The sequence below is a fragment of the Camellia sinensis genome, chromosome 4 (genome assembly GCF_055761805.1).
Source record: "Camellia sinensis isolate YWXY chromosome 4, ASM5576180v1, whole genome shotgun sequence".
NCBI lineage: Eukaryota > Viridiplantae > Streptophyta > Magnoliopsida > Ericales > Theaceae > Camellia > Camellia sinensis.
In genome coordinates, this window is record NC_138964.1 from 117,514,620 (window position 1) to 117,541,100 (window position 26,481).

General features: G+C 37.4%; 1 protein-coding gene across 1 annotated transcript; it reads right to left on the reverse strand.

The window, feature by feature from the left end:
* Positions 1-2,432: 2,432 nt before the first annotated feature.
* On the reverse strand, positions 2,433-25,945 carry LOC114274757 (PP2A regulatory subunit TAP46). The gene is made up of 9 exons (XM_028216729.2): positions 25,272-25,945; positions 25,071-25,193; positions 8,016-8,102; positions 7,732-7,836; positions 7,443-7,604; positions 6,065-6,100; positions 5,897-5,968; positions 3,027-3,304; positions 2,433-2,928 (listed from the first exon to the last, which is right to left on the reverse strand). Exons 1-9 carry the CDS (start codon positions 25,365-25,367, stop codon positions 2,679-2,681), a joined length of 1,209 nt encoding a protein of 402 aa, XP_028072530.2. The 5' UTR covers positions 25,368-25,945; the 3' UTR covers positions 2,433-2,678.
* Between the last annotated feature and the right edge of the window lie 536 nt (positions 25,946-26,481).

The window sequence follows — 26,481 nt, forward strand, 5'->3', positions numbered from 1 at the left end:
TTTTTCAAAAATTTTATGACATTGAGAATGAAAAAGAGTTCACATAAGCGTGGGAAGAAATACTTGATAAGTATTAAGCGATGTTTTGAAAACCGGACACGACCAGTTCGGTTGACCCGTCAACCGAACCAAGTTCCGATCCGGATTAACCCTCAAACCCAAACTAGCTTGAGAACTGGCCTTTTTAAGTTAAACTGGCCAAACTCGCAATTAAATTGATAATCGGATTGAAGCGAAACAGACTAGTTTGTTATATATGGTCCAATAATGAAAGAATTAATACTACAAAGAGTTGAATTTAGCACCCCGAGCATCTCCAACGGTAGTAGGCATTTTACCTATCTAAATATTACTATAAAGTATATATTTTATTTTGCCTATCGACTGTTTTATGTTTTTACTCCAACCATGCTCTTTATTTTAGCTATTTATCCAAATACTATTTATTTTATAGAATGCCACGTCAGCAACAAAGATGGAGGGAAATGATCCTAATAATTGAATACATTTTGCCTAGCGTTGAAGGCTAGCTACATGTAGCTAGTGAATATGAGCTGAGGCAAAATGCCTAATCATATGCCTAGTGCATTAGAATTGAAAAAAGTGAATCACACTAGGCATTTTAACTAACAAGTATTATATGCCTAGTGCATTGGAGATGCTCTAAAGAGCATAAATTTCCACTATGCCACCAAGACTCCTCGTTAATATATATGATATATACAATATTTATTGTTTTCAAAGTAATTTCTTTCAAACACATGTATAATTAATATTTTTATAAACAATATTAATATAAAAATTAAATATAAACATAAAAATTTGATAAATATATATCTTAAATTATAAAAATATTTTAAATGAATGTATTTTATTTATTTTTAAATTATGAAAATATTTAAAAAAAATTATTACGTCATTTCAATTCAACTCGACAGTTGAATTGATAGCCTGTCTACTCGATTCTTTTTTCAGTTCATTCACCAATTCGATTTTTAAAACATTGGTATGAAATATAAGATAATCATTGGTTGAAGTTTGACAATTGGGGTAAAGAAAAAATGAGATTGACCACATGTGAGATCATCATCAGAGGGTACAAGAATGAGTAACACCCACCTTAGTGAATCATTTAAATGCTTTCTTAAAGAATTACATTCAATCTGGTCATTAATTGTTGTAAATTTTCATACATTTCGACTGGGTTCTTTTTAATAAGCGGGTACAAGTTAAAAGCCAAATATGCTTTTTGCCAAAAGTTGTTAAGAGTGAAAATAGATGTGAATAAGTTGAAGAAAGCTAGGGGGATCTTTACATCAAAAATAATTTTTAATGAATTTGAAAAAAAGTATGTCAAGTCATTGAAGCAAGCATAGAAGACACTGGACATAACGGTAAGACTATTGTATACACAATTCTTGATGATGATGGCACAAAGCTGAGGAAGGTGAGGATGTAGAAAGATGGTTCAGTGGCTTGCCGCTGTAGAAAGTTTGAATGAAATGCATTGTGTAATCATTGTTTGAAGGTGCTTTGAAAAATTAATAAAGTATAAAAAGGGGACAAAAAACGAAAGAATCAAAAATGTGAAATACAGTTATGAAAATGAACACTTACCAAACAGTTTTATTAATTAAACTTATTTAACAAGTCCTGATTTATCCCAAAAAAAATTACCTACATGTCCTGATTGATGAATTTATCACTGTATATTCATTCATAAAAACAAGAGAAACTGATAAATTTATCAAAATTTATCACTTGATAAATTAATCAATAAGACTCGATGGGTAATAAATCCTAAAAATAGAACCAATTAGTAATTTATCCTCATGAAAAACCTCACATTATAGATCATTGATGGCCATATTTAGAACAATAACGTGTAGAACTTCTGAGAGTGAAGAAACACATAACTTGACAGTAGTTAAAGCAGATGAATTAAGTCCAAGCATTGAAAGGGCGTGAAACACAATCAATACTCAGCTTTATGCAATAATATTCACACGATATCGTCACAGTTCAATTCCGCTGGGATTGAAAAAAAAAAAAAAGTTCTAGCACCAAATTGAAATTTTCAATTCTGTTGGTTGTGGAACCGAAACAACCATATACTAGAGTTCGATTATAGGTTCAGCGTAATGTCAAGTTGAACAAGCAATCGAGAATTGCGTTCCCTTTCTAATCCATTTCAAACAATGAAATCACATGAAAACTCATAATCACATTCCTATTTCCCTCAAAATTCATGTCATTTAGATTGGGTACAACAATTATGGGAAATCACAGCTATTCAAGGTTTTATGCCACACATGCATGCCTTATCAAATAGGTTGAAACTAATTCAATTTGTCAAACGATAAGGATCAAGTAACAATAATCACAATAAACGTCCCCTCAAATTAGTAAGATGGATATCAATCAACTCGATATTTAACAAAACCAGAAAACCCATCATAATTAGATTATGAAAAAATTACATTACAGCTACAGCAGCTCCATCCACAAATAGGTGAACTATATACATGGAAATAAGTTCATATTGGGAAACCATACTAACAACAAAATTTTGTATAACTATTACCCATTAGCCAGAGAGTGAGATCTTGTTCATGAGAAAGTACCTCAATAGACTTCCAAAGAACGCGGGAGGGACGTAGAACCACCACCTGCTACTCTTACCCACAAGGGGTGAGCTTCTTATTGCCTGCACCTCGAGGATTGTCATCTTTCCAGTCATCCCATGCCCTTGCCTTATCTTGGGCAGCATCATCATCTTCATCTTCTTCTTCACCTGGCCTCGACTTCCGATTGTCCTTGTACCATGACGAATTGGCTTCTTCCATGAGCTTGGCATTTCTCTCCTGAAATTTATTCATAATCTCCATCTCCTTTAAGCCAGCTTCCTCGATGCTCATGGTTGGCAATCTATTTATTCCACATAAATAATAATAAAATTAACTAGGACTTCAACTTTCCCTTTGAACTGCTTAATTATTTGTTTATCAAGGTATGAGAAAATATACCTGTAACTAGGTTGGAAAACCTGCGCTGCCATCCTTTCCCTTTCACTTGTTGGCTTTCCACCCACAAGACTCGCTGGCCCAAATATCATAGGCTGGTGTTTGTGTTCATGTGCCTGTGAAACCTTTGCTCTCCCTTCTATAACATCTTGAGCAAAAGTAGCACATGTAATTGGTTGTGCCGGTCTCGTATAATGAGCTCGATCTGCAGCATCACGATGCCAGGCTTCTGCTCTCTTGGTGCGCTTATCAAGAACCTGTGAAATATCCTTGTCCCCTTCCTGCAAAGAATAGAATATCATTGACAGCACCAGGATTTGTGTGTATTCTGACTGTAAATTACCAAAAGAATTGGGTTGTTCCCTCTCACCAGCGCTGCTGTGACATCACCACCACACAACCCATGGCTACATCCCCTCTCATCGAAGCACTACCATCATCACTCACGACTTTCTCTTGGCAACACATAGTCACACACGCATATATATATACATATATAAACCGGCAGAAACATTCACCACAGGGTGCTCACAAAATGATTTTCTAACAACTTCATTCAAATAAATTATTGATTAATGTATAGTTGCGGTAATCTCACCAGTTTCCAACCAAAAAAAAAAGAGAGAAATTGGTTTGAACTTTAAACTTGAAGAGACATTCCAGTAAAAGTATGTCAATCAAGGCTTTTATAATGCCAATAGCAAAATAGTTTGACAACATTAACAGCATTGACAGGTTAAGTAGAGGGAAAAAAATAGAAGAGAGATTCTTTGCATGAACTCGGTAGTAAACAGCCACCAGGCTCACCGCTATCCGTGTATACGCAAACACACACACATATATATAATACAACAATGGGCTTCTTGTGCTCTTCAAAAAATGCATCGCCTTGTGAAGCAAATCCGTGAAGATCCTAAGGGGTCGTGTGCAGGAAGGTGGTGACGGCTGCTTGGGGCAGGCATGGAGTGGATGACTTGGTGTAGGAGGGGAACCATTGTATAGGGACTGGACTGTTGCCGTGATTACAGAGCAGTTGGTGCCTTGTAGTGGCTGTGTGCAGAGATGGTTGGGTAGTCCAATTTCAGAAGTTATGGTGGTGATGGCATAAATAAAAAAATTGAAGAAAAAAATTAAAGAGTAATATTGACTTTTTGCCAAAATCATTAACGTAGTTGAACTTTACACTTCACCCCAAAACACAAGGAGATTATGTGTTCAAAACCTACAAGGGTGGTTGAAGCAGCGCAGGTGGTTGTTGGGGGTGGTCGGAGTTGCATGGTCTTCATCTTTCACGCGTTTCGGCAGTTGCTTGGGGTGTTTCGTCAGTGTTCTTGGGTGGTCGGAGCAGCACAGGTGGTTGTTGAGGTGGTCGGAATTGCGTGGTCTTCATCTTCCACAAGTTTTGGTGGGTGGTCAGCGGTTGTTGGGGTGTTTTGGCGGTGATCTTGGGTGGTCAGAGCAGCGTAGGAAGTTGTTGAGGGTGGTCAAAACAGCATGGTTTTCGTCTTCTATGCCTGCAGCTTGTTTTTTTGGTGTTGTGGATCAGTGGGAAACAGGCATGGGAGGCAGTGGGTTTTATTGCTATGGGTTTTCTAGGCAGTGGGTTTTTATTGCTATGGATTTTCTAGCTTTGTTTTCTGTGATGTAGTTAAGATCTTCTTAATTACTTTTTCTGTTTATTCTTTTTCGTTTTTTGTTTTATTTCTATTTCTGTTATTTTTTTAAAAAATCGTGAGGTCAAGGGGATGATTGTAGGAATGTGAGCTGCAGTAGGGGAGTTAGCACTCTTTGAATATCTCTCAATGCATTTCTTTTCCTTGTAGCTGTAATTTCATGTTTTTTATGAAATTTTCACTTTGCCGATCAAAAAAAAAAAAAAGAAAAAGGAGTAAAGTGTAATTAACCCAAAATTAATCCAAGATATCGAAAACGGTCACTCTTACGAATCTCTAAGTATGCCATCAGGTTTTACTATGTTTGCATCTATATTTGTACTTTTGCTTAAGATACACTCCATATATTTGTTAAAATAAAAACTTTTTATGGTCTACATGGTCTTTTTTTCATTTTCTTTATTTTCATTTTTATTTTTTGTTTTTTGTATTTACAGAGACAAAATAATGAAAGCTTCAAAAACACCCATCACTTTCATATCATTTTCATTTTTGTGCGAAAACAATTTTTGAAAATTCAGAAAACTACTTATAAGTGTTTCCTAAAAAATGGGGCGTTTTAACAAAAGTTATCTGAAAAAAAATTCTTATAACAGTTTGTCAAAGAAGCTTTCCATATCAATATCTGTGTTTTATGTTTTCAATAATAGAAAACATTTTTCGAAAATGATACTAAAGTATCTCTCCATAATTCTAGCTTAAATACATCAACTAAAACTATATCATATACAAATACAAACAACGTACCTCAAGGAATAACAGTTTGAATTTTTCTAGTAGGTTCATCCATAACTAACGCCAAAAGGTAAGAATTGATATAAACCTATTGTTTATTGAAAACTCACTTGTTTCTCCACCTGCTACTACTTTCTTTCCCAAAACATCCACATTATCTCTCATAACAGTATCATATGCTTTTTCTAAATCAATAAACACCATATCAAGGTTTTCGTTCCTTTTCATCAGTTGCCTAAGTAAAAAAATGATTTTCATTGTAGATCTCTCAAGCATGAAACCAAATATTAATTTCCACTCAATTACTCTCTCCCAAAGTTTCATTGTATGACTCATAAGTTTAATACCTTGATAATTGGTGCAACTTTGGATATCACCTTTTTCATAAATAAAAGACTTTATTCAAGAGGCACCAAGGGGAACTAGTGAATATTTTCAGCTACCTCAAGCTATCCATAACTATACCTGTAATTGCCTTTCCTTTATAGCAGAAAGCATTTCTTCTTCTTTCGTTAGCATTTCCAGAAGATCAAAAGCCTGCAATATGATTCCATGGCAAGATACTTTTATCAAGATAAAAAAAAACTAGACATAAGGAAAATCCCAGGCATCCAAGGAAATTATAAAGCTAACCTTACAAATAGCCAAGGAGACGGAAGTAAGCCATGCCTGCCCAAAAACAGCACTTTGATTTCAGAGAAACTCAAAATTCTCAAGATAACCAAGTATTTTGAGACAACAAAAATAATTGATCAGAGCTGACAATTCTTGTGTTTATTCAAGGTACAATAATTTAAACCTTATAAATGACATCCCTCGACAAAAGCAAACGTGTAGCATAATCAAGCTTTTGAAGGAACAAAGGGAACTCATGACAAAGTGAATATTCATACTAGCCAACTTGTAGTATTATCAATCGTAACTCAAAATCAAAATAAGTTAGGTCAAGTGAAAGAGTACTTCGAGCATATTATGCAATCGGTGAATACCAACAAAATGGAAAACAAAATTTTATAGAACAGTTATAACTTATAAGGCTAATGATGTTTTATGGGACAAAATGTTGGGCAATAGAAAAATAACACGTCATTAAAATTAGTGTAATTGAGATGAGGAAACTAAAATACATGTGTTGTAGACTGGGAAAGATAGAATTACAAATTAATATATTCGTGAAATGGTAAATGTAGCACCAATTGAAAATAAGTTGAGAAATGACAGATTAAGATGGTTTGATCATATATAACACCAATAGATATAATGGTAAAGAATAGTGATATGGTCACTAAAAATGTTAAGAGGGAAAGACCAAACTAAAATGGTATGTTGTTTTATTAATATATATATACATATATATATATGAATTTATTTAATCTAACAAAGCATGCAAGTCTTGCCAAAAAAAAAAAAAAATGATGTAAGTAACCGACCCCAATTGATTGGGATAGAAGGCAAGGCTTGGTTTGGTTTGGTCTGGTTTGGTTTAGTTTGGTTCGGTTTAGTTTGGTTCAACTTTGATTTTTCCTCCTAAGAAAAATCTTAAGGAAATAAATACGAAAATTTTGGGGATTGTTTTGGATCCTTACATTCACCATTTTGGAATGAGGGTGTGCCATAATTTGGAACATGCATTCCAAAATATAAATCGTTGTAGTATTTGTGTTTTTTGATAACACAAAGCTTTATACAAGTACATTGCACTAACATCATTCAATAGACACCAATTATGTTAATGGTGTCGGAGATCATAGCCCTAAACTAGCATCACATGACTCGAGGTAGCTTTAATTAGATTTCATTGAAAGAATTTTGATACGCACAAATAGTTTAGAGGCAGAGATATAACAGTAGTGTTATTGATATACTCAGTTTATAAGCTAAATTGATTATATTCTACATAACATGAAATAAAATCAAATTAAAACTAAGATATGATTTGAAATATATCTCTGGATTAGGTCCAAATGTCAAAGCCTTTCTCATAACATAATCAGTGAAGATAAAAATTGACCTCCCTTTCTTCCTCTACATCGTCATCCAACAAATCTTCCTCTGCTGCCTCCACAGGCGTAGATAAGGCAGATGCTTTAGTTGATCGTCCACGTCGCTCCTTACGCTCCTTTATTTCAAGAAGCTTGGATTCTGCAGCTCTTTGGCGTTTGAACCGAGCAATCTAAAGTGAAACAATCAGATTCAGTACTCAGTTATAAGGCTTCCAGATACATTTAATTATAAGTTGCACAAAATAATTATGACTGGCATGAAGCTTAATGGAATTATGGTTGAAGATCACCGCTTACCTTCTTAGCCCTTCGGTCTGCAAAAGAATTTGAACCACCTTGTGCAGATGATTCTAACTCCTCTTCCGGCACAAGCTCCATCGCCTCACAAAATGACATGAATTCCTACAGATGCAACCATGTTCAGAATTTTCAATAACTATGCGAAACACAACATACTTCAAAACAGAAGTTAAACTTTCTTTGCAGACATCAAGAATTAAAGAAACTGAATGTCCAAAGACTATAATTCTTTTATTTCAAGTAAACTTAAAACTATGACTTTGGCACAGAACAAAAATAACCTTTAACTTTGCCATTGAAGCTTTAATAATTTGTATCCTGTCATCCTGTGCAATTTTTTCTGTCAATTCAGCAAGATAACATGGCACCTGCAGTAAAGAATTGTAAGCATTTTCTAAGATTAAAATGTAAACAAAAATACTGATTTGAGATTAACCTTTTGTAAGACACAGACGACTTAGAAAATCTCCAACCCAAATATAGACATTATTTGTCACCCTCAATCAAATGAAATAAATAAATTAAAACTAAAAGGAAGAAACGTGAATGCATATACATCTCATGTCAAACCACAAAGAAGTATTGAGCTATAATGGTGATCAAACACAATTAAAATCAGAAAGACCAACACAAAAGTAGAATGCAAATGAAACTCACATTTTAGGCCTGTTGGGAATACTTCCAAAACAAGCCATAAAATAAACTTGCATGCATAGAAATCCCAAATGCTCTCTGTAGACACCCCATTTTGACCGACCCTAAGACTTGGGCGCTTTCTTTTGATCACCTGATGATGAAAACAAGATGTTTCTCATAGAATCCTCAATAAGAAAATAGAATTTGAGCTTTTTTTCCAATCCTAAACCTGTTTTGGCCAAGTGTTTTGATTAGGAACAAGTCGTCCCATCTCAAAAACAATCACAAATTACCTTTGCAGGAGAATATTCCGTTAGAGAGACAAATATTCTGTTAAGTTAGGGAATATTCCATCTATATGCATAATAATCTGTCAATGCTGACTGTGACGCTGATGTGGCGGTTTTGTTGACGTGGCATAACTAGATTGGTCCATGCTAATGATGTGGCGTTGACATATTTTTACCTAAAAAAAGAAACAAGAATGCTGTTGAAGGGGCTTGAACCCCCAACCTAAAACTCCACATCCTAAACCTTAATCACTTTGCCAAAGCATCACCGTGTGTTATATTTTCTCCCAAATAATATTTGACCACTTCAAGCTAGTTGGTAGAGAAGGTGTATTTTTGCATTTTTTTTTTTTTGTGTATGGGACACTCACCTACCCCATTGGCCAACCCATATATCACCAAATACATACCTAATCACCCCCATTGTCAAAAAGAAATTTATTTGCATCCATAAAAGAGCGATTCAATCTAACCACCTTAAAAAGTTTGCCCTCTTATCACAATCTTGTCTCCTACCTTCTCTTTGACCTTAGCTCTTCCTCATTGCCTATATACATCATCAGATTGTGTAGAGAAAAGAAAAAACCACAAAATTGAAGAGAAAAGAGTGAGAAAAAAGAGAGAAAGTTGACGTTTTGAGCCAAAAACACTTTCATCTTCCATATACACCTTCCATGGCTTATACACACTGAAATTCCACCTTTTATACATCCAAAACAACTCCAAAAATTTAGAAATAGCTGAATTGCAGTAGTGTTAGATCAAAGGAAAGAGTGAGTGTTGTTGAAAGTAAGGAAAAATAAGAGAGTTAGCCACTTTTCCACCACACGTACCATCAAACATTCCCAAAGCTCCATTCTAGTTTCGAATTGAGGATTGAGAACACACTTTCTAAACTTGAGGGTGGTCAAAAAGGAAGTTTGTGAATCAAGAAGTTCATCTCTCCTTGGAAGGTGAATTTCGCACACTTTCATTTCCTTGTATTTTCCATCTTGTTTTAAGTTTCTTGTCTTGATTTCTATCTTGTTTCAAGTCTCCGGCCTTAATTTCCATTTTGTTTCTTGTCTTAATTTCATGTTATAATCTGTTGTAATCTAACTGGAAGTGATGAGTTGAATCGCTCCCATATCCTTTGTTTGTTCTAGCTTTGTTATTTTTAAACAAAACACAGTTTTGGCCTAGCCTAGTTGGCCGGCCGGCTAATTTTCTTGGATGTCCATCTTGCCTCTTTGGCTGGCCAGCCCCTTTTTCGTAGCCCACCGTGCACGCGACCTTGAGACAAAACCAAACAATCTTTCCAACGGCGAACTGAACATGTTTCCGGTGATCTCCAAGGCATATGAAGACTTTGTTTTCTTTCTATATTTTATTTTATTTTAATTTGAGAGTTGTGAGGAGTTTATATTTTTTTGTAATATTTGTTTTCTCCTCTTCTATCTTTTTATTTGGCTTTATAATATTTAAAAGTGTTGTAATAATTCTTCACTTCCACTTCTTTCTATCCCGTTATTTTATTTGCTTTCCATATCTTTAAATAAATTGATGGCTTGTGAAAAGCCAAATTATACTTCTCAAGTAGAACTGTCACTTCTCTTTTGAAATGTAAGTCATTGTCTAAAATTACTTCGTTTGGCACCCCGTATCTGCAGATGATGTTATTCCTGATGAATTTGGCCACATGGGATGCTTTTAACACTGAAAATGACTGTGCTTTAACCCACTTAGTAAAATAATCAATGGCAACCAAGATAAGCTTATGCCCGTTTGAACCCTTCGGTGTGACTTCTCCGATGACATCTATGCCCTAGACTGAGAAAGGCTAAGGCAAAGTCATGTTGTAGAGTTTTGATGGCAAGATATTCTTGCGATTGGCGTGTATTTGGCATTTATGGCATCTCCTAACAAAATCAATACAATCACTCTCCATGGTTAACCAATAATATCCCTACATAAGGATCTTTTAGGCTCCACACTCTCCTCCATGGATGGCCTCCATAATACGCCTTGCCTCTTCTTCCTCTACGTATGCACAACTTGTGCAGTCCCAAATGCCATCTTCTATACAGCTTATCCCTGCAAATGGTGAACTGAGCAGCCAGACGTTGTATTCCCCTTTTGTCCTTGGCATTTACTCCTTGCGGGTATATACTACTTTCCAAAAAGTTACAAATATCAAAGTACCAGGGGTTTTCATCTTGAACCTCTTCTGTTGCAACTACCATTTCATATGGAGGTTTATATCTTTGTTTTATCAGGATTGGGCACATCTTGACCCTGACTGGTATATCTATCATTGATGCCAGAGTTGCCAACGCATCAGCAAATCGGTTGTTCTCTCTTACCAGGTGTATAAAAGTTAGTTTTTCGAACCTTGGGATCAATGTGTCCAAGGTTTGATGATAGACTTTCATTTTTTCCTATTTAACTTTCCAATCTCTGTTGGCTTGAGAGACGACCAAGTTCGAGTCTCCAATCACATCCAACCTTATTGCTCCTAGTTCTAGAGCTACTTCCAGTCCGGTAATTCAGGCCTCATACTCTGCTTGGTTTTTGGATACTCTAAATCGGAGTTTGAAGGCTAAAGGGATATGAGAATCATCTGGTGTTATGAGCAACACACCTATCCCATAGCCAAATTCATTGGACGTTCCATCAAAGTACAATTTCCAAGTGTCTTCTTCTATCTGCATGACCTCCTCATCTGGGAACGAATAATCCATAGCTTCGTTTTCTTTAATCGGGTGATCAACCAAAAATTCTACCACGACCCTTCCTTTAACAAATTTGCGAGCGACATACTTGAGGTCGAATTCAGAAAGCAAAAACAACCAGTGAGCTAGACTACCAGTAAGTTCTGGTTTCTTAAAGAGATATTTGATGGAGTCTAATCTTGAAACCAGAATTACTGAGTAAGCTAACAAGTAGTGTCTCAACGTCCTGGTGGCCCAAACCAATAGCCAAGCAAGCCTTTTCTAAGGAAGTGTAGCGGGTCTCATAGTTAAGCATCTTCTTGCTCAAGTAGTAGATGGCTTTCTCCACTTTCTCATCTGACTCTTGCGCAAGCATACATCCCATGGTTGCTTCAGTCACTGATAAATACAAAATCAGCGATTTCCTTGGATCAGGTGGCGATAACACAGGTGGATTCTGCAAATACTGCTTAACTTGCTCGAAGGCAAACTGATACCGATCATCCCAGTGGAACTTCTTCCCTTTCTTCAATAGACCAAATAGTGGTTCACAAGTCAAGGTTAATTTAAAAATAAACCTTCTTATGAATTGCACTTTTCTCAGAAAGTCCCGCACATCCTTTTCAGTTGTTGGTGGCAGCATTTCTAAGATGGCCTTAATTTTGGATGGATCAACTTCAATTCCTCGCTGTATGATCAGAAATCCTAACATCTTGCCCGCAGTTACCCCAAAGGTGCATTTCTGCGGATTCAACCTCAGCCTGTATTTCCTAATTCTCTCAAAGAATTTCTTTAATGCGGTGCAATGGACTACTCTATCTTTGGACTTGACAATCATGTCATCGACATACATTTCGACTTCCTTATAGATCATATCATGCAGCAATGGGTGGCGGCTCACTGATAAGTGGCCTTGGCATTTTTCAAACCAAATGGCATGACCCTGTAACAATACGTCCCCCGTGGTGTAGTAAATGCAATCTTTTCTCTATCCTCTGGAGCCATAAGGATCTAATTATACCCCGAAAAACCATCCAGTAAGGCATGCCCTGCAGTGAAGTCTACCAATTCATCAATATGTGGCAAAGGAAAGTCATCTTTCGGACTAGCCTTGTTCAAATCCCGGAAATCAACACACCCTGATTCTGTCGGCTTTCTTCGAAACTGGCACAATGTTGGCTAACCAAGTCAAATACTCGGATACAAGCAAGAACTCGGCATTGATTTGTTTAGTAACCTCTTTGATTTTTAGTGCCCAATCCGAACGAATTCTGCGAAGCTTCTGTTTGACAGGTCAGGCATCCGGATTAAGAGGGATCCGATGTTGTACAATCTCATGATCAATTCCAGACATATCTTCGTAGGACCACACAAAAACATCTTTGAATTCCTTTAATAAAGCAACTAATTGCTCGCGTTCCTCCGAAGATAAAGCAGAACCAATCTGGACTAAGCGATGATCCTTCTCAGTACCCACATTAACGGAAACAATTTCATCAACCAACAGCTTAGCACGCCTTTCTTCCTCCCAGTTGATTAAGTTTTTCAAAGCCCAAGGAATTCCTTCCTCTTCGTTTTCATCAAAATTTTGAAAATTCTGGTCAATGCTATGAACTATAGGCACAAAGAAGTAAGCAGAATTCACATCATCTTCATTCATAATCTCGGGCTCAATTGTGGCAATAGACTTAAAAGAAAAAGAAAAAACAAAAGATGACTCTGACATCTCAGACAAACTCAAATCTGACTCCAAACAAACAAGCCCAACAGACTCAGACTCAATAACCAATTCAAAATTCTCAATAAAACTTTTCTTAACATGCCAATTTGCTTGGGTACCATTCACTGCATCCACTATGACGCTTCAGCAATCAACAGGTGATCCTTCCCCAATCACAAAAACAGTCATATCCCCCAAGTTCACTAGTCCAGCACTAGTATCAGACTCTTGTAGCAAATCAGCGAGTGTTAGACCCAGAACATCCTCTATATTGCTTTTGGAACTAACATCACTGTCTTGACTGATGTCAATGCTGGGATTTGCCTGTTCTTCATTGCTATCAGAAAGCTGATGATCGAAGAAGATTTCAAACCCGAGATATCTCTTCTTGTCCTCTTGGTCAATTCATGGTTCCGGAAACCCACAGAAAGGGAAATCTTCTCCTTTCCGAACAAAGCGCCCGTTCAAGGTTCCACAAATTGGCTTATGGACCAACTCAAACTGTCACCCGATTCTTTTTGCCTTGATCCTCTCCTTGATCTCTTCGCTTTTCCTTTTTCAATCAACTGCTATAGGTGCATACCCTAGTCCGAATGCATGCGGGTTGTAAGGCACTTTACCGGCTGTAGCAATACCCTTCCTACCACTTTGTCCTAACCCCATCCCTGGAATGTGACCCAACTTACTTATGAACAAGATTGATTGGGCACTGACGTATATACACCTTCGTCTTCTGCCGTGAGTGTTTGAACTAGTTGGGCCACTGCCAATGTAAAACCCGATAGGAACACATCATCTTCCCCATGTTATATTTCTAGCAGTTGTGTTGTTATTTCTAGGGGAGGATGAATGGATGAGTTTCCGAAGACAGTGGCAACTCCTCCGTCATACAGGCACTTTACCAATTGATGTAATGTGGATGATACAGCTTTCATCTGATGAAGCTAGGGCCTTCCCAATAGCAAGTTAAATGTTGCAGAAACATCCATGACATGAAATTCAGCCTCGTGCTCAAATGGACCCACTATTATTTGTACTTTGATTGCCCCTATCACTTCCCGATTAGTATTATCATAGGCCCGGATCAATTGAGTAGTGGGCGTGAAATCTGCCGACTTTAGCCGTATCGTATAGGTAGTGCGCGTAGGGCAAACATTGGTGGCTGACTCGGTATCAATCAGAACGATCGGGACCCATTTCTTTCTGCACTCCAGTGACACATATAAAGGCTTATTATGTCCTGACCCTTCTGGTGGCAGCTCTTTGTCGGCAAAAGTTATTATTGGGACTGTTTCTCTCGGGGTGATTAGTGACACTAACTGTTCAGGAGTTGTATCAATTGACAACTTAGCCTTGCTTAAAGCTAATAACATTGCTTGTCGGTGTTCTCGAGAAGCCATAAGAAGCCCCCAGATGGAAATGTTTGCCTGTACCTTTTTCAATTGTTTTAGAACTAGGTCTTGTTCTACCTCTTTCTCTCTCTTTGTCTACCTCTTTATCTTTGCCAAAGGACTCTCCTTGGTCTAGATGTGGAGGCTTGAAGTAGCACCCACTCCTGGTCAAATGATCAATTTCATCTACAAACCAAGTCTCATCCGGCACATGGCTTACCCATTCATCATCCGTGTGGACGAGCTGCAGGTCATTATCATCCCACCATTCGCCTTCGTTGACTGAAAGACAATTATCTAGCTTTGCTCGAATCATTCCCACAGTATACCCAGAATAGCTTATATACACAATGTGATAGGCAATGAGGAAGAGCTAAGGTCATCATATTTGTACACAATGTGAATGGCTTATATACATCATCAAATTATGTAGAGACAAGATGGGAGACAATCATCATCAGATTGTCTCCTCATTGCCTACATACAGTATACTTTGAATGGCTTTTCGGTTCCTCTTCTTTTCCTCTAGAACTCTTTCCTTCACCACTTTCAATAGGTTTTCCGGAATCAAATCTCAATTCATCCCCTTTTCTCTCAGTTTCCGCATCAAAAACTTCATCACCGCTTGACCAATCATAATTGGAATTCTTCGATTCCCATCATCCCATCTACACATTCCCAAGGTCAAATTCTTTAAAGAAATGGAGATTGGCCAAATCCTCCTCTAGGTCGGCCAAATCATCCAACCCCTGTTCAAGTACATCCTCTCTGACAACATGGATAGAAAATGAGTTAGGCAGATCAACCTCAGGCTCTAATTAACCACTAGGAACAATATACCGACTAGGATCATACTCTTTCTCTGATAGTTTGCCAGTCTCAAGCACATGTATTTCGGTTGTTTCCTTTAACACCACCACCATAGGGCTTTTGGGTTTTGGCTGGGTTGGAGGTGCATCCACCATACACAACTCGGTACCTTCAAGAATATGTATCTCGGGTTTTGGTAAGTGGTTGGGTGTGATGTAGATACTGGGGTCAAAAGTGGGCAAAAGTGCATGAATACAGTTGAGGCGAGGTGGTGGTGAGGTTTTGTCGTAGGGTGGCAATGGGTTGATTGTGACATCAGGTTTTGGCGGCTGTGGGGGAGCTATGATTTTGTTGTCAATGAGATCTTGAATCTCATGACGAAGATGGAAACACCGGTCGGTATCATGTCCAGGCTATTGGTGAAAGGCACAGTATTTGGCCGGGTCGTGTTTGGCTGGGAGAGGATCTGGAAGAAGTCGTGGGTCAAGAGGTTTGACAAAACCCTCTTTTTACCAAGATCTTCATGGCTTTGGTAAGGGACATATAGAGTACGGTGAATGTTCTATTTGAGGCTCGGGCTGAGTTTGCTGTTTGCGGACCGACATGGGCAAAGGAGTCGGCTATTTTGGTGGTGGCGGTAGTGACTGAGTTGACCTCAGAAGGCTTTACAGCTGTGCTACTACTGGTAGGTAGCATTGGAACCACGCCCAAAGGTTTTTCATACATGTTCTTTGTCATCGACAATGATTCCCTACTTGATGGCATTTTCTATCTGGACCCCCACCCCCATATCATATAGTTCTTTAAAAGTGAATAGTAGGAGAACTATCATCTTCTGCAGCATTTTACCGTGCAAATTCCTTACCACCATTCGAATTTGATCTTTCTTTGGTGGTCTAGTGGTCATCATCTGTGTTACATGGACTTGGCAGTTGAAGGCGAAGTACTCGTGTCGACACGACACGACACGGGTACGGGTATGGCATCTGTGTCAAATTCGTGTCCTCTCTCTCGAACACGGCTAATTGAAAAGGAAGAAGAAGATTGAAATACTTACATGGATGTGTTGGGTTCGAGATTGGATTTGTTGGATCATAGCTTCATCGACGAGTGAATGTCGGCTACAATAACCACATCATCTAGAGATAGAACCGAGAGAGAGAGAGAGAGAGAGAGAGAGAGAGAGAGTCATAATCACCAAGTGGAAAGGAGAAGAAAGAGAAGAGAGCTTCGATCGTGCTGTGCTATGCGTATTTCTTTCTTCTTTTTTTTGTTTTTTTGTTTTTGAACTCTGCTGTGCGTATTTGAGAGAGACGAAAGAAGAGAAAAAGGGTGAGAAAAGAGAGAGAGTTTGACTGGCTATATACAGCTGGAGAACATTTGCTAGGTTTGGGTTTGGCTGATGGGCTAGACACAAATAAATAAAATAAAAGTTTGGGCTTATTTAGTTTTTTAGTATTTTGTATTTGGCCAACATCTTTATTAAAATAAAAATAACTTATTTTATCATATATAATATAATTTATTTTATATCTAAAATAATTTTTATAATTTTTTTTATTTGTTATTTATATTTTATTTGTTTTATTTAACAAAATGTTATTTATTCCTTATTTTTTTTAAAATCATTTTCATAAAATAAATATATTTATAAAAAAAAAAACTATTTAACATAACCCCATACCCGTATCCAAATTTGGATCCATATCCACGTATCCTTAATTTTTAATTTTGAAGTATCTGACCCCTAGATACACACCCGCACCCGATACCCGTACCCGAGTCCGTGTAACATAGGTCATCATCGCCGCCTTGGCCCTCCATCTGGTGATGAAGGGTACAAAACTTTCATTCGGCTCCTGGCGGGTTACCTCTAACCCTCGAGTTGTCACTTCAATCTGAGTGTTATAGGCATACTGGATAATAAAGGTCTCGGCTAATTCTTCCCAGCTTTGTTTCACTGAGTCCTCTAACTTGGCATACTAAATGGCAACTACACCAGATAAAGTCCTTCCGAACAAGGAAAGTTTTTGAGGTCGAGTCAAGCCCATGGGCTTTAGGACATCCAAGAAGAGGCGAATGTGGACCATAAGGTCTCCAGCTCCATCAAACCTGTCAATATGTGACATTTTAAACAGTTCTAGCAATTTGACAGCTGTTTCCGTATACCCATCATCAATGTCTAGGATAGAGTTGATTCCCAACGACCTTTTAAACATCTGTTCCAACTTGGCCAATTTCATCACAGTCGGATCAACCTCATTCGTTTCTAGGGAAAAGAGCCCTCCCGTTGGTTATGCAGGGAGAAAAGGTCCTCCCGAAGATTGCGTGTGAACCCTCAGATCTTCTGGTGAGTTGGGTTCGAGAAACTCATCAGCTGGTGGAGGTGGGAGGTGGGAGGTGGGAGGTGGAATTGGATGAGTCACCAGAGGTGGTTGAGTAGTGGACACCCCAGACGGGCGTTGCAGTTCAGCAAGAGTATTGCCTTGAGCGGCAAGAGTAGTGCCTTGGGTGGCAACCATAGTGACAATGGTATCCATGCTCCGTTGAAGAGCCAAAAATATGCCTACTAAATTTTCTAGAATCTGAGCTATCACTAATTCTAGTGAGTTGAGTGGTGATGATCTAGCGGGCGAAGAAGGGTATTCTGGACAGTTGATGAGGCTTTTGTTCTTCTCTTTCGTGTAATCGGTGGCAAAGAAACTAACACTGACTGTCTCTCAACTAGATCTGCGATCTTACAAAGTCTACCAGCGCGAATCCAAATAACTTGAGGGATATCAGGCCGTTCTGAAGCTATTGTGCTACGACTACCTTGCAGAAACAAAACGGGACCCCTAATCAAAATTTCATTAGTATATCGGCTCAACTGATTACTACTAAATCATGCTGAAAAACTGAACTCAACCCCATAAACTGAAATGACTGAACCACTCATCTAAATCTGAGAATCCCCATACATTGCATATAACACATAGCAGGAAAGCGAACAAACACCCTTATGGGGGCTAGGGTTACCTTGTTCTAGCATTGAAATGATCTAGGGTTTCACTATTCAAACAAGCGGTATTATATATCCTAGAAATGGGAGAGCATCCTGTCCTAATTTTGGAAGTACCATAGCTTACTATATGTACAAGGTTGACTCTACTCTAGGGGTTGAAGTCAAGGTGACGTTACCAAAGATTCCTTTGAGTAATAACCAATGAAGATCCCAGGAAGTTAGAAGAGTCAATATAGCCTCTCTTCGAAGTTTGAGAACCTTAAATAGCCGAGCTATCTTTTTGACAGATCTCAAAAGGTTATAGCACAAGGCCCCAAAAGTAACATAGAGATAGGTACAGTGTCCCAAAAAGTTTGCTTGTGCTTCCACCAGTATCTAGGCAACACAGGGACTTTAAGTGCACCAATGCAATAAACATATAATTGAAAATAAAAGTCATATCATGGAGTTCGAGTCAAGGTTTCATAAAACCCCCAGCAGAGTTGCCAGAAACTGTAACATGCCCGGGGGTTACCCGCGTGCGTTAAACAGTTCGGACCTTCGATTTCTTTGATCTAGTCTCACAAGTGCAATGTGAACAGATGAGAGTCCAAATTTGGCAAACTTTATAGAAAATCCATTTTATTGCAAAACCACTTGCCAGAAATGGACTGGGTCATCAGATCTCAGAGTCGCCACCTAATGTTTTACAAAAATTAGGAAACCCGTGACTCGTGCCAAGACTACTATCCGTCGTAACCCATTTCACCCAATCAAAAGATCGACCTCTATTAAACCATGATATGAGTTTTATTTCCTTTATATGTTCATATTCCAATTATGTAATAAATCTTAAAATTTACTATGTGAAGCATATAAGTATAGACTATGCCATTCATTTTGGAACAATCTGATTTCATGTGTTTTGAAAGAATTTTGAAGATATACAACTCAATAAAATTAAGTTTACAAACATGAAAATCAATGTAATTCCAAATTAAGTGACACAACCTCCATCTACAGGCATTCATACAGTTATGTCACGTAAGCAAGTAGCCTCATCGTAGGATACTACACAGTAAGAAAAACATACACACGCGGGATGCTAAAACATGAAAACTTCCATAAGCAATGAGGAAGAGTTAAGGTCAAAGAGAAAGTGAGATAGAAGAATGTGATAGGTGGGAGACTAGGTTAGGCATGGGCAAGAGACAAGGTGGGAGATGTATATAGGCAATGAGAAAGAGCTAAGGTCAAAGAAAAGGTGGGAGACAAGAATGTGATAGGAGGAAGACAAGGTTAGGTATGAGGAAGAGACAAGGTGGGAGATGTATATAGGCAATGAGGAAGAGTTAAGGTCAAAGAGAAGGTGAGAGACAAGAATGTAATAAGAGGGCAAAGTTTTCAAGGTGGTTAGATTGGATCCCTCTTTTATGGATGCAAACATATTTCTTTTTGACAATGAGAGATGATTAAGTATGTATTTGGTGATATATAGGTCGGCCAATGGGATAAGGGAGTGTCTCATACACAAAAAAAAATGCAAAAATACACCTTCTCTGCCTACTGATTTGAAGTGGTCAAATATTATTTGGGGGACATATAACACAAGGTGATGCTTTGGTACAGTGGTTAAAGTTTAGGATGTGGAGTCTTAGATTGGGAGTTCAAGCCCCTTCACCAGCATTCTTATTTCTTTTGTTGGGTAAAAATATGTCAGCACCACATCATCAGCACGGATCAATCCAGTCATGCCACGTCAACAAAACTGCCACGTTAGTGTCACAATCAACATTGACGGAATATTCTGCATATGGACAGAATATTCCCCGACTTAACAGAATATTCACTGCCTTAACAAAATATTCGTCTCTCCAAAAGAGCACTTGGGGATTCGTCTCTCTTTCCCTCGCATGAGACACGTTTGGATTTTGAGTTCCCTCTACTCGCGTGAGACACGTTTGAAGTGTGCAAGAACACGAACCTGAGTGGTTTTTTCTCGGGATGCATGAGACGTATCCCTAAGTGGTCTTTATTTCAAGGCGTGCAAGAACGCGATCCCGAGCGATTTTTATCTCAGCAAAACGTGATGACATGTCCTCGAGCAGGTTCATCTTGGGACACGCAAGTTTGTGTCCCAGTTTGTTTCAAATATTAGCCATATCATGTAGAACGCATGTTTAAAGTTTGTCTTGTTGCATTACATCATCTCATTAGCATCATGTAATCGGCTTCGCAAAGCGTGTAAGTCCAATTTATATTTCGAGCATATCATTTGCATTTTGCCCCTGAATTAAACTGCTTTGATTCCTTGCAAAGGGATGCGTAGGCAACCCTTGGATTCAGCCAATTGCATTGCATTTTGTTTGTTTACCCAAAGTCTTACGGTCTTGTCAAAAGGATCATCTTTGGGCTTTGACATTCACTCACGTCAAGAAATGACTCTGAGCTCTATCAAAGAGGGGAAACTATAGACATCCCATTTTGACCGACCCTAAGACTTGGGCGCTTTCTTTTGATCACCTGATGATGAAAACAAAGTGTTTCTCATAAAATTTTTAGTAATAAAATAGAATTTGAACTTTATTTCCAACCCTAAACCTGTTTTGGCCAAGTGTTTTGATTAGGAACAAATGGTCCCATCTAAAAAACAGTCACAAATTATCTTTCCAGGATAATATTTCGTTAGAGAGACAAATATTCTATTAAGGGAATACTCTGTTAAGTCAGGGAATATTTCGTCCATATGCAGAATATTCTGTCAATGTTGACTGTGACACTGACGTAGCGGTCTTGTTGACGTGGCATGACTAGATTGGTCTATGCTGATGATATGGCGCTGACATGTCTTTACCCAAAAAAAGAAACAAGGGGCTTGAACCCCCAACCTAAGACTCCACATCCTAAACCTTAACTACTACGCCAAAGCATCACCTTGTGTTATATTTTCCCCAACTAATATTTGACCACTTCAAACCAGCAGGCAGAGAAGGTGTATTTTTTTTTTTTTTTTTTTTGTGTATGGGACACTCCCCTACCTCATTGGCCAACCCATATATCACCAAATACGTACCTAATCATCCCTCATTGTCAAAAAGAAATTTGTTTGCATCCATAAAAGAGAAATCCAATCTAACCACCTTGAAAACTTTGTCCTCCTATCACATTCTTGTCTCCCACCTTCTCTTTGACCTCAACTCTTCCTCATTGTCTATATACATAATCAGGTTGTATAGAGAAAAGAAAGAACCACGAAATATAATAGAAAAGAGTGAGAACAAGAGAGAAAAAAGAGAGAGAGTTCAAGTTTTGAGCTAAAAACACTTCCATCTTCCGTATACACCTTCTATGGCTTATACACATGGAAATTCCACCTTTTATACATCCAAAACAACTCCAAAAATTTTGAAATAGCTGAATTTCAGTAGTGATTGATCAAAGGAAAGAGTGAGTGTTATTGAAAGTAAGGAAAAATAAGAGAATTAGCCACTTTTTCACCACACATACCATCAAACATTCCTAGAGCTCCATTCTAGTTTCGAATTGAGGATTGAGAACACGCTTCCTAAGCTTAAGGGTGATCAAAAAGGAAGTTTGTGAATCAAGAAGTTCATCTCTCCTTGGAAGGTGAATTTCGCACTCTTTCATTCCCTTGTATTTTCCATCTTGTTTTAAGTTTCTTGTCTTGATTTCCATCTTGTTTCAAGTCTCTTGCCTTAATTTCCATCTTGTTTCTTGTCCTAATTTCGTGTTATAATCTATTGTAATCTAACTGGAAGTGATGAGTTGAATTGCTTCCATATCCTTTGTTTGTTCTATCTTTGGTTTTTTTAAACAAAACAAAGTTTTCGCCTAGCCTAGTTGGCCGGCGGACTAATTTGCTTGGATGTCCATCTCGGCTCTTTGGCTGGCCAGCCCCTTTTCCCTAGCCCACCGTGGCCACGACCTTGAGACAAAACCGAACAGTCTTTCCAATGGCAAACCGAACATGTTTACGGTGATCTCCAAGGCATATGAAGACTTTGTTTTCTTTCTATATTTTTTTTTATTATTTTAATTTGAGAGTTGTGAGGATTTTTATATTTTTTTGTAATATTTATTTTCTCATCTCCTCCTTTTATTTGGATTTGTAATATTTAAAAGTGTTGTAATAATTCCCCACCCCTGCTTCTTTCTATCCCGTTCTTTTATTTGCTTTCCATATCTTTAAATATGTAGTATATTTTTCTTGTCTTCATATCCATGCTTTGCATCCATGTTTCATGCCATAAAACTCGCCTAAATTTGCATCTATAGATTTTAATCAACTCTTATATGATTATGTGCACTACCTCATATTCTTGAGATGATTCACATGTCATATAGTAGAAGCTGAATCTTTAGTTGCATTTTCATGAATGAATTGCATTAGGATTTTGTATATAAAATCATGCATATTTTACTAACTTTGTTTTGAAATTGTTCGCGGGACGTCGGTAAATATGTAAATTTTTATACTTTAACATCTTGCTTGTAAATGTTTTTTTTACTATGTTTAGTATCCTATCATGAGACTACTTCCTTACTTGATATAAGGATATGAATGACAGTGGATGGAGGTTGTGTCACTTAATTTAGAAAAATATTAATTTTCATGTTTGTAAACTCAATTTCATTGAGTTGTACATCTTCAAAATTCTTTCAAAACACATGAAATCAAATTGTTCCAAAATAAATGACATAGTTTATACTTGTATGCTTCGCATACTAAATTTTAGAATTTATTAAATAATCGAAATATGAACATATAAAGGAAATAAAATTCATATCATAATTTAATAGAGATCGATCTTTTGATCGGATGAATTGAGGTGCTCAATTAATAACCTTCTCCTCTCATACCTAAGGTTCCGAGCCAAACATCCTTGGTTATGACGAGCAGTAGCCTTGGCATGAGTCACGGGTTTCCTAGTTTTCACAAAACATTCGGTGACAACTTTGATATCAGATGACCCAGTCCATTTCTAGCAAGTGGTTTTGTAATAAAATGGATTTTCTATGAAGTTGTCAAATTTAGACTCTCATCTATGTGTCACATTGCACTCGTGAGACTAAATCAAAGAAATCGAGGGTCCGAAACTGTTTAACGGGCGCGAATAACCCCCGGGCATGTTGCACTCTCCCTCTAGATCAGTCAGGTTTCCTAATTATAACATTTTGAATAGCTAAAGGAGCATTTTGAAGTCGCTCAAACATCAAATAGCAAGCCTTTAGTGCCCAATATAAAACCAATAGGCTCCTTTTGGCTGTTGACAAAGTGGAACAAAAGAAAATTCACTGAAATTATGGGTATGTTTGGTTTGGATTTGTAGAGTGATTTTGGAAAAAAATTTCTAAAAAATTTGTTTGGTTTGTAAATTTTCCAAAATCACACTCTCTCTTACCTATCAATCAATCACTTTTTCTCTCTCCTCTCTCCTTCTCAATCACTTTTTCTCTCATACACATCTACTCAATTATAACAAAATATCAAATCATTCCAAACTCCCAAACTCTAAAACTACTTTCAAAATACACAACCAAACAAATCAAAAAAATTTCTAAACTTTCTTCCCAAAACAATTTTTAAGAACTACTCTCTCAAAATCAAACCAAACATACCCTATAACTCTTAAATTACCATTGTTTGAGACCCAAAAGAAAAACTTCACCCAACTAAGACAAATACAATGATTTGGTATAATTGAGGTGAAGCTTCCATCTTATCGAAAAAATTATCAGCTTTCATAGCCTCCCTAACATCTCCCTAAAGATAAGCCACAAGAAGTAATGTTTTTTCCCCATTTTTTCAGTTACACAAGGAAAATCCTGCAAGCTGGTCCGAAGGCACAAACTTTGGATTTTTCATCCCAGAGTGTGGTCAGAATCCACAAATTGTAGAACTTGACATCTAGAACAACTAACATAATAGCTTGAAGTTTTACCATTGATTAAGAAGTAGGGGCACGGGCACGTGACATGACACGGACACAGACATTCCAACACGACAATTTTTAAAAAAATGCAAGACACAACACATAGGGGGCACAAAATATATAATTTTATATATTTATTATATATCATACATATATATGAATATATCATTTCACAACAATAAATGAATGCAATATAACATTAATTTCTATAAAGTGACTTTCTTTTATCATCATATTCTAAGTCAATTTGTTCAAACTTATAATTAGTTTCCTGTGTGTCTAATCAATTGACACGTGTTTAAGTAATTGACACGTGTATCCTTCAAGTGTCGGAGTCTAATTTTTATTTTTATTTTTATTTTTTAAAATAAGGCATGTTTGAATGAGTGTCAGACAAGTGTTGCGAAGTGTCCGAAACAGATACCCCTTTTAGAAGTGTCCGTGCTTCTTAGACTATTGACTGTAAAAAATATCTATACATGCCATAATGGACCCATTCAAGTCGGTCAATTTCTTTCTTTGCACTATGATCAACAGAATGAATCCAATTCTCTCAATGGCTGTCCAATAGCAAGCTGGAATGCCATTTAAATACAAATTAAATCCTGTTTGGTTGGTGGTTTCCAAATACTCCCTCAAAATAGACAAACAAAAATCAAAATTTAAGATTCTGATAAGTACATTCTATATCATTTTCCTCACTTAACTCATTAATTAAACAACGCATGTACACAGAAGAAAAGGAAAAGAACTCTGAAATAAAACTCCAATAATCTAACAAAAAAATAAAAATAAAAAAATCTCTTGATTTTAAAAATGCTATAAAAAATTAATAATAATAATAATAATAAAAAATCATTACCAAAAGATATTTGAGGTTGGTTGTGCTAATATCATCTTTGGTCTCGTTCGATGAAAACAACCCCAATTTGCCAATCATTTCCTCGCACTGTTGCAAAGCTTCACATCCCTTTCTCAGAGTTTCCTACAATGCCCCCATAATCAAATCCTCTGATTTACTCGTAATGAAAAACACTTGCGTCAATACATACATATGGATTACCTGATCGATGCCAGATTCGGAAGCTGACAGATGAATTTGGCGAGCCTGCTTGAAGAGAACAGGTAGAGACATCTCTTCCATATTCAATTCGCCCATTGGTGATGTAACTGAAGCGAATCGACAGTTGAATTTTGAAACTCTAGGGTTAGGGTTTGGATGTTTTGAACTGACCACGGCTGTGACACAGAAGAGGATCTGTGGAACGAGAGTTGTGGCAAAATTGTAAGGCCCGAGCGTACGTTAGTGTTAGATCCTATTAGACCGCGGAGGAACGTTGCAGAGGATACTAGAAGAAAGAAGAAGAAAGAACAAAAGTGAATATACTGAAAAGTTAAACTATAAATAGGGTGGAATGGAATTACATATCCACTAAGACCAAAAAAAATAAATAAATAAAAATTAAGTGAAAATTTTTTTTATCATTCCACTAATATGTAATTTCTCTTTATAAATAAGGGATACAAGTTTAATAATTAAAATTTTCATGAATTTATAATCATTTTGTGAAATAATAATTTTCATTTTATGTGTGTATGTATTCAATTATCCCACAATCATGCAAATGTGTTTTACGATGATTTTTATAAGGCTTCCGGATCCTCTCTATAGTAAAATTTTATATATTTATCTTACAAGAGATCAAAAGGAGTCATTTTGATTTAGGAAAAATTAGTCTAAGGTCCCTCCCCCACTTTTTGTAATGGAAAAGATCTACAAAATTATTTTTTGATGTTTAAGGTCCCTAAACATATATCAGAGAAATTTGACTCTTTGCCCACAATTCATCTCTCTCTTCGACTTCGCGTTGTTGATTCTTCATCAGATATGGCCGAGCCCAACAACAATAACATTGCGTCTTCCTCTTCTGCTGCTACGCCTATGGAAATAGCCATCGATGGATCCGACTCCGACGAGTGATAGTCTGAAGTGAAGCATCAAGATGAGGTGGAGATGGTATCGGCATGAATCGATGGTAGCCAGAGCTATCGCGACGTTAAATGGTAACCGAAGCTATGACTGCCGATGGTGTACAAGGTGGCTTGGGCTTCGGTGATGACGACAGCCCCTAGAGTGGCAGCCATGGACTATGAGCAAGCTGGGTTTTGCCCCTGTGGAGAGAGAGAAGGTGATAGATAGAGAGATCATGCATGTGTCTCACAAACAATGGTGTCTCTCCCACCCGAGAGAGAGAGAGGTCTGGGTTTGTGTC

What these genes read in the sequence shown, in the direction of transcription:
- LOC114274757 (XM_028216729.2), bottom strand. Translation starts at nt 25,367, where the DNA reads ATGGGCGAATTGAATATGGAAGAGATGTCTCTACCTGTTCTCTTCAAG. An exon ending in CCAACCTCAAATATCTTTTG is followed by an intron (nt 8,103 to 25,070) that starts GTAATGATTTTT and finishes TCTTTACTGCAG; the next exon opens with GTGCCATGTTATCTTGCTGA. An exon ending in CAGACCGAAGGGCTAAGAAG is followed by an intron (nt 7,605 to 7,731) that starts GTAAGCGGTGAT and finishes GTTTCACTTTAG; the next exon opens with ATTGCTCGGTTCAAACGCCA.